This window comes from Bison bison, unplaced genomic scaffold (assembly GCF_000754665.1).
Source record: "Bison bison bison isolate TAMUID 2011002044 unplaced genomic scaffold, Bison_UMD1.0 scf7180017864117, whole genome shotgun sequence".
Classification (NCBI taxonomy): Eukaryota; Metazoa; Chordata; class Mammalia; order Artiodactyla; family Bovidae; genus Bison; species Bison bison.
In genome coordinates, this window is record NW_011494689.1 from 360,027 (window position 1) to 369,443 (window position 9,417).

The following is a 9,417-nucleotide window of genomic DNA, read 5'->3' on the forward strand; positions in this document are numbered from 1 at the left end:
GATCGAACTTGCATCTCCTGCATTGGCAGGCTCTTTACCACTGAGCCACCAGGGAGCCTCATTTGCTGTATTAGTCATATATTTATGTACAGATACATAATTTTTTTCTGAATGTTTGAGAATAAGTTATGGACATGTTGCTCTTTTTCCTAAGTACACTATACATTTCCTAAAAACAAGAATATTATTTTTACAAGGGTTTAATATAAGTATGCTTATCAAAATCAGGAAATTTGCACTGAAACTATACTATTATCTAACCTGCAGACTACATTCAACTTGAGTCAACTGCTATCTTTAACAAAAGAAAAAAAATTTTTAATCTGTTTCAGAATACCATCCAGGCTCATACCATGCATTTAGTCATGTCTCTATAGTCTCTTTTAATATGTGCTGTGAAGGTGCTGTGCTTAGTTACTCAGTCATGTCTGACTCTTTGCGATCCCCATAGACTGTAGCCCACCAGGCTCCACTGTCCTTGGGGATTTTCCAGGCAAGAATACTGGGTTGCCATGCCCTCCTCCTGGGGATTTTCCCAAGCCAGGGATCGAACCCAGGTCTCCCACATTGCAGGTGGATTCTTTACCATCTGAACCACCAGGGAAGCCCTTTTAAAATATGTGTCTCTGTTAATTCAGTCTTTCTTTGTCTTTCATGATTGCGATGTTTTGATGGTTATGGGTTGGTTCATTTGTAAAATGTCTTTAAATTTGTAGTTGTGTAACTTTTGGTGGGGGGGGGGGGCACATCACGAGGCATGTGGAATCTTCCTTCTCTGACCAGGGATCAAACCCATGCCATCTGCATTGGAAGCATGGAGTCTTAACCACTGGACTACCAGGGAAGTCCTATACTTGCCTATACTTTTTCCACTCCTAATTGGAATTTGTTTATGCATTTTAGCATCTTTTACTTATTTATTAGAAGCCCACCAGTGGGAATTCCCTGGGGTTTCAGTGGCTGGGGCTCTATGCTTCCACAGGAGGGAAGAGAGGTTTGATCCCTGGTTGGGGAACTAAGATCCTATTGAAAGGTTGTTGTTGAATCACACGAAGACACCAGGACTCTTGGCCCCCAGAGGAGAAGAATTCAATCTGGAACCAGAGACGAGACTTGATCGCTCAGAGCTTTTGTGTAATAAAGTTTTATTAAAGTATAAAGGAGATAGAGAAAGCTTCTGACATAGGCATCAGAAGCGGACAGAAAGAGTACCCGCTTGCTTGTGTTAGCAATGAAGTTATACACTCTCCAATGAATCCAAATAATGTCTGGAGGTTGTAAAGACCTCACCAGACCTACTCCCATAATTTACATTTTAAGATAACAGAATTAGCCAGAAGGTTTATCCAGAGACTGTCCTCAGGCAGGATACATTATTGTTATATAATCCTTGTAAAGACCAGGTCTACTCCCATAATTTACATTTTAAGATAACAGAATTAGCCAGAAGGTTTATCCAAAGACTGTCCTCAGGCAGGATACATTATTGTTATATAATCCTAAGGAATGTAGAGAAGGAAAAAAAGGTTTGTCCTTTCTTCCTCCTTGAAAATTCCAGATCCCTCTCTCCTTGGGGACCCCTAGACTCCATATCAATCTGCCTAGGAAATGACTCTCATTATGTGTGGCATGGCCAAAAAAAGAAAAAGAGAAACCCACTGGTGTCAGGCATTGTACTAGGAATTGTCAGGCAATGTACTAGGAGTTAAGGATCTAAAATTACAAATAACATTGCTTTTTTTTTTTTTTCCCCCTACACAACGATGTGCTTTCATACCAATCAGATTGGCAAAAATGCTGGACCGTTACACTCTTATGTTTTGCCACAAATAATTGAGCTACAAAGACTCATATACCATAGTTTCTGGTGAGAGAGTGAAATTAAATGACCAATGGTTCAGTTACTACATGTGTGTAACAAGTTATCCCCAAACTTGGTGACATAAAACAATCATTTCTTATGCTCCCAGTGATCCAACAGTTCAGATAGGACATAGTGGGAGCAGCTTGTCTCTGTTGCAATGTCTGAGGCTGCAGATGGAAGACTCAGAGGTTGGGAGCTGGAATCATTTGAAGGTTTATTCACCCACATGTTGGATGGTTCATGTTGGCTGATACCTTAGCTGGACCTGCTGACTGGATTATCTATACAAGGCCTCCACGTGGCACCACCTTCTTCATAGCATGATGATTGGATCCAAGTGTGGGTGTCCCACAACATAGAGAGAAAGTCAAACAGAAGCTGTATCACCTGTTATGACCTGGCTTTGGAAGTCATACAGTGTCATTCTCACCACATTCTGTTCATTAGAAGGGAGTTTCTAAGACTAAGCCATACTCAAGGAAAGAGAACATAGACCTTTCTGATAGAGAAGAGTCAATATGACACTCTAAGAGGCGTATAGAGAATGAGATATATTGAGATGGACATCTTAGAAAAACACAAACTGCTCCAATCAGTTTGTGAACAAAGAAGAACAAAGAACATCTCTTATCACCCAGTTATACAAGGATTAGGTTGCAACCCACGGCAATTGCTCTCTGACAGGGCACCCTCTGGGGAACTGAGGATGAAAAACAGGATGAGATACTCTGTGCTCTGAATAAATAGGCCCCTGGATAGTTATCTCAGGAATAATGTCAATGACTCCTGATTCTTGCCCCTTCTCATACATAAAAATCACTAAAATCATTAATTTGAGATGTCTGTTCTTTGTGATTAACAGTAATCTTTTACCAAGATGTATGCTTGACTGTTTCCCTGGTGGCTCAGTGGTAAAGAATCCACCTGCAATCCTCCCTGTAGAAGAAAATGGCAAGTGATTTCAGTATTCTTGCCTGGAAAATTCCATGGAAGAGAAGCCCCGTGGGCTACAGTCCACAGGGTCACAAGAGTCAAACATGACTTAGGGATCAAACCACCACCACCACCGTGCTTGACTTTGTATATTCTCTAGCCAAAAAATTCATGTATAAACTGATTCTTCCCCTACCTCTTTGAAACAGTTCCTCAGAACTAACTGAGAGGCTGTCTCCCAGGCTCTAGTCCTCAGTAAAACCATGAATACAACTTAAACTCTCAATTCTTATGCTGTGTGTCTTTCTTTCAGTTGACAAGTTTGAAGAAAATATGGCAATATTTGGCAAAATTAAAAATATATATGACTTGGAAATTCCACATCTAGATATACCTTGGTAAAAACTTTTGCACACAAAGAAATGTACAAAGATATCACTGCAACACTGCTTATTAGAATGGAAATTCGGGAGCATCCCAAAAATCCATCAACAGACAATTGATAAATAAATAATGGTTTATTAATACACAGAAAAAACATCAGTAATAAAAGATCAATAAGATGTATTTTAATACTGATGAATCTTAAAAAAAACACTGCTGAATGAACAAAAACAACTTGCAGAATGATTTGTATTACATGATAATATTTATATAAATTATCTTAAAATTGTACATGGAAACTATATTTTGTTTATGAATATATTATACTTGAGGTATAAGTATAAAAAATGGGACTGGAAACACCCTAAATTTATGATTTCATTTGAGAAGAGTTAAGAGGAATGAAATGGAGAGAGGAATAAAATGGACTCCAATGTTTTTATATATTTTTTTTTAAATGGTAAGCAAATAAAAAGCAATATCTATTTGTGTGCTATATATTAGTATTTATCGACACTGTTTAATTTTTGAAAAGTAATTAATCACATTAAAAATGAAAGGAGGGCATGAGAGAGGGCAAGATATGATAAAATCTATCAAGAAGAGTGAGGAGCTCCAGAAGAATTCCCCTCCTCAACAGCATGTGCTCTCCCTTCCCATGAGGTTCTTGGGCCTTTCTTCTGACACCCACACAAGGCTTCCTCTATGGGCTTGCCTCATGTGTAAGCATCACCTTTTCTGTTTCTATTAGCCCTATGTAGATAGTGTGCAAGGGATAGGATACCCACTCCAGTATTCTTGGGCTTCCCTGGTGGCTCAGTCAGTAAAGAAGCTGCCTGCAACGCAGGAGGCCTGGGTTTGATCCTTGGGTTGGGAAGATCCCCTGGAGGAGGGCATGGCAACCCACTTCAGTATTTTTGCCTGGAGAATCCCCATGGACAGAGGAACCTGGCAGGCTGCAGTCCATGGGGTCACAAAGAGTTGGATGTGACCACGCACAGCACAGCACAGATAGTGTGGCATTTTCAAAACAACAACAAAAAACCCCCCAAAGCATTACAAATTAAAAAGAGTATTGAATTTATCAGTGAAACAGTTTTCAATTGTATTCTTCTCCACTGCGCCCCCAATGGAACTAGTTAAAATAGCTTTCTAAGTCAATAAGTAAAGCAGTAAGAGGGGCATACTGTTTTTATTGGCTCCACCTCATGTAGTCAATATGAAATTTTAGAAGTACAATGTCATCTGACCTGATACTCAAATTCTGCTTCCATACCATGTGGGTAAGAGAGATACATGAATTGTCTACTTAGCTCATTTTCCCTGGGAACTGTGGCATCTCTAAGCCAGCACTAATGGTCCTGGAACCAGGCTTGGCCCTGGGATACCACTAGAGACATGGACTCTAAAACCCCTCAGGGTTTCCTGTCTTTTGAGGCTCATATTTTTGTGGGGCTCCCATATGTTCATGTGTAACTAAAATTGTTTTCTTCTGCTAATCTGTCTTTTTATTACAGAGGGGTCTAGGCCAAGAACCTAGAAGGGTTTGTGGAAAACTATTTTTTCTCCCTTCCTCCTAAGACCTAAATTCTTAATCCCAGTCCTTCAGTTTCTAAATCAAATACCTATTCCAGGACACAGCTTCCACTCAAACAAGGGTGTGGGCAAGTCAGACTCCCAGTGACAGACTAAATGGGCCCTCCCAGAAGGACCTGGGCCACGGCTTCTCTGTCACAGTACTTCCTCCGTCACAGTACTACTGACTCTGCCACCCACGCACCCTCTATCCCGGGGCATCCTGTACTGAAGGCTGTTAGAGCCTCCCTGGACTCTCTGCCTTCTAGCTGCCAGGAGCAGCACAGCACCGGCTGTGACTACCAGGAACGCCTCCAGACACCGCTTGCTCCTGCTCCATGACAGCCACGCCCTTCATGATGGGTGATTAGGAAATAAGACACACAAGTTGAAAACGAGGTACAGTGTCATTAGGGTGAACCATACGCACTTTCTCTTACCAAGCGTTGGAAGCGGAGATACAAAGGGAAAGAAATCCTATGACACACGATATCATAGCAGGAACTGAGGCAAAAGATTGGGCACCCACCAGAGTGAGCAATGTGTCAGGAGCCAGAGTCTAAAGGGTATCGATGAGTCTGACCCCTCAAAGGGACAGCTGAATGAATGTCACAACTCCCTTAGGCTGATTAAACCTCTTGTTACAGTAAACAAAGATGTATATGATCAAAAAAAAAAAAATCTGTTCCAAAACCCCAATGGGTAGAACAAAAATGTTTTAGTTTCCCAGTGCTTCCCCTGCTCCGCACCCCGACTCCCTCAGTGATCGATACTTTCTCTTTGTTCATTCTAGTAGAGAATGGGAGACTTGACTCCAAGGTTACTGTGGATTATTATCACTATTATTTTTTTTATTATTATTTTTGGTTGAGCTGGGTCTTTATTGTTGCTCACTGGCTTTTTCTAGCTGCGGTGAGTGGTGGCTACTCCTTGTTGCGGTTAGCGGGTTTCCGGTTGCAGGGGCTTCTCTGGTTTAGTGGCACAGGCTCTAGGCACAGGGGCTTCGGTAGTTGTGGTGCATGGGGTGAGTTGCTCTTCAGCGTGTGGAATCTTCTCGAACCAGAGATTGAACCTGTATCCTCTCTACCACCAGGGAAGTCCCCTTCAACTATTTATATTTAAAACATTATCTGATTAAATATAGAAATAAATAGTTAAGATCTAGGATGCCTCAGTTACCAGTGTTAGAACCTGTGTGTGAAATGCCATTAGCACTCTGTATCAGTGCCACCTCCAACAAACACAGACAAGTATTTCAGGGGAAATATGTAAAGCTGTGAGCAGAGCTTGAAGGGATGGAGAATTTTCTTTCTCTTTAATCCCAGAAACACAAGGAAGAGGGACATGGCCGAGGCCCCAGTTGCTAAATAATCTCAAAGTTTGCCTAGGGCCAAAGTAGTTCTTGGAATGTTGGCAAATGCAGGCCTAGATAGCTCCAGGCTGGCAATGACACGAAAGGGATCTCAAACATACTTATACACACACTCATTATAATGCAACCAAAAATGGTTTTATTGCTCTGAACACAATACAGCAAACGTTGGCCAAATTCCTAAGGTTAAAAATATGGAGGTCTGGACCCTCCTTTACCCTTTTATCTACTACCTTCCTTCAAAACACAGAGCTCCAAGGCAGAAAAGCATCTGACTTTTTTGTTGTTGTTCCAACTCTGATCTGGTATCCTCATTTTTTCCACTCTAATTTTTCCAATACTCTCCTTTTTCCTTCTATGGGAACCAGGAAAATCAATAAAAGACAAGAAAATCAGAGGAGATCATAAGAGAATTTGTGCTGAGCGAGAAGCAAAGTGATTTAAACAACCTTATCTAAGTGTACAGGAACCAAATGATAAGGGGGATCGGTCTTCTGAGGGGGGTCACAGGCAACAATGAAGAACTTGTATTGGGCGTCGTCGTGGTAGCGGCAGTCAGGATACCTTCCCGCGATGAAATTGCACTGAGTCAGGTTGACAGGCTTTGGACTCTGGTGACAGTTGTGCCGGCCATTCTTACAGATGATGTTGGGCATATCACAGACGGCAGTCACATCCTGGAAGACGTTGTGCAAAAAGGTGTTTTCAGGTTTACAGTGCTGAGTGTAGTTATTGACACCACTCATTGCCTTGTTGCACTGGAGAAGCCTTGGCTGTATGTGCTGAATTTCAAACCAGCGAGCCTTGGTGAGACCTTTTGGCACAGCACAAAGTGGACGCACTGACCACCACATTCCCAGCAGCAATAAGAGGAGGGAAGAACGTCCCAGAAGATGTGGCCCCATCTTTTCTGTGCAAGGAGAGAGAAAATAGATCGTAGCAGTAGAAGCAATAAGAGAGAAATTATTGCTCATAACCATTCATATTTTCACTCTGCCTTTTAAGATTTCATAGCTCTTTTTTTTTTTTTTAAACCATCTCCTTTCTCACTTGAGTCTCACAATTTTGAAGAAACTAAAGCCCAGTGAGGAGGAATTTGAGGTAAGACAACCTTTACTCTGATTGGTATATCTTGTTCTTCTCTTCGACCTGCATTCCTTTGATGCTTGATGCTGCCCACGTCAGAAACCTTGTCTCTTCCCAGGACTTCCCTGGTGGTCCAGTAGCTAAGACTCTGAGCTCCCAATGCAGGGGGCCCAGCTTCAATTCTTGGTCCGGCAACTAGATCCCACATGCCACAGCTAAAGATCCAGCATGCCACAATGAAGATCAAAGATCCTGCATGCAGCAACTAAGACCCAACACAACCAAATAAATAAATAGTTTTTACAAAGGAAAAGAAACCTTGTCTCTTGCTTCCTGAAACATTTACCCACCTTCTATTTGACCTGGATCTCCCAGTTATCTTCACCGCTCACTCGCTCCCCAGCTGTGGGGCTTACCAGGTCTCCACGATGGGGCTCCAGCAGCAGTACTTAGTCCCAGGACCAGAAGCTTTTGTCTGTTGTTCTCCTCCCAGGCATGCTAGGTCTGCCTGTGTGGGGAAGGGTTCTGAACCCTAAGAAAGAGAAACCTAGAGCTTGGAAGATGAATTTCTTGTGGACAGTATGGATGAAACACTTAGATTTTCAAACCTGCTGTTTAAAATAGTATCAATTACACTGTAGACACAGGGAGAGTAAGCTTATTTTAAAAATAATGAGACTCAAAACACAGTTTTGAGGAACTGATCACTTCCTGATATGAGATGGTGTTTCCTTCCTTACTTGAACTTCTTTTTTTTTTTTAATGATTTCAGTTCTTTAGGAGAAAATATACATGAAAATCTGATGTAATAACTGCCACATACTTGGTATGTGGATTTCAACAATAGACTTGAATGAACTATTCATTTATGTGTATGTTTTTTAGGCCAGCTACTGAGCTACTCTGATTCATGAGCTCATGATAGAGATAGGTTAATGGACTAATACATAATATATTAATAAATATAAGTAGCACTTACAGCTGTGATCAAGGTAATTGTCTGGAGACAGTAGAAAGGAAGTATTTTTGGAAGGCACAACACCTGCCCTGAGTTTTGAGGATTAATTAGAAGTTAGGTAAAGAAGATGGCAAGGGCATCCCAAAGAGGAAACTGTGAGAAGAGACCCATACATATGAAGCAGGGCGCATTTAGGGTATTTGCCTGATAAACCTTTTCGTACCTTTTTGTTGGGGCTGCAATATCTTTATTCAGAACCTATTGCCTCATAGACGACTCACATAAAAGTTTCCTACATGGACTCTTTGTTTATAGTCTCTTTTGCTTCCAATCCATTCTACACATTACTTCCAGATTAACATTTCTTGAACATAAATGTAACAGTGAAACACTCTTGCCCAATACTTTTAATGGCTCAAATAATCTTCAGGGTAAAATTTAGTCTGTTTATAGCAAAGTTACAGGATACAAGGTTAATACACAAAAATTGATTGCTTTTTTATATACCAGCAATAAACAATTGGGATTTGAAATAAAGACACTAACATTTCCATTAACACCAAAGAAAAATGAAATACTTAGGTGTAAATCTAATAAAATATGTACAAGATCAATATGAGGAAAACTATAAAACTCTGATGAAATAAACCAAAAGAGGATATAAATAAATGGAGAGATGTTCCATGTTCATATTGAAAGAAACCAGAACATGTCATCCCAAAATATGGCTCTTTGACATAAAAATTATTTTGTATTGAAGGCAATTAAGAATCATGAAGTGCAAAACAAGCTTCCCTCTTTCTGTCCAAAGGCAGAAAATAAATTTTCCTTTTACTGGAGAGAGACTGTCATCATCCCAGTGAGGACACCAGTAGACTCTGCAAATGAATCTCAAAAACTATCTTTTTAGTTACTTCTTCACCATTTACTACGCAGAGATAGTATGGTGAAGGGGTATACCAACTCTGGTCTCTGGTATACTATCCAGAGACCAAACCCCTTTGTTTTGTCAATTCTTTACAGAGGTATTGTTTCTTTGTCTAAAGGGTATAAAAGCTTCCTGCTGTGTTCACTTACTTGGATTTTCATTTTCCTGTGAATGCTCCCATGAGCATGTGAATATTTAATAAAAATTGTATGCTTTTCTTCTATTGATCTTTGTCAGCTGAATTTTCAGACCCAGCCAAGGACCATAAGAGTGCTAAGGAAAACTTTCTTCCCGTACAATGACATTATGCACTTGTC

At 40.6% G+C, this 9,417-nt stretch overlaps 1 protein-coding gene across 2 annotated transcripts; it reads right to left on the reverse strand.

Annotated features, from left to right (window-relative positions):
• Positions 1-6,246: 6,246 nt before the first annotated feature.
• RNASE6 (ribonuclease, RNase A family, k6) lies at positions 6,247-7,927 on the reverse strand. 2 transcript variants are annotated; one of them, XM_010839437.1, is made up of 2 exons: positions 7,631-7,927; positions 6,247-7,038 (listed from the first exon to the last, which is right to left on the reverse strand). In XM_010839437.1, exon 2 carries the CDS (start codon positions 7,031-7,033, stop codon positions 6,569-6,571), a length of 465 nt encoding a protein of 154 aa, XP_010837739.1. In that variant the 5' UTR covers positions 7,034-7,038; positions 7,631-7,927; the 3' UTR covers positions 6,247-6,568. The 2 variants fall into 2 exon arrangements, with proteins under 2 accessions (XP_010837739.1, XP_010837738.1); XM_010839436.1 differs by having other exon boundaries at positions 7,565-7,908.
• Between the last annotated feature and the right edge of the window lie 1,490 nt (positions 7,928-9,417).

What these genes read in the sequence shown, in the direction of transcription:
- RNASE6 (XM_010839437.1), bottom strand. Translation starts at nt 7,033, where the DNA reads ATGGGGCCACATCTTCTGGGACGTTCTTCCCTCCTCTTATTGCTGCTG.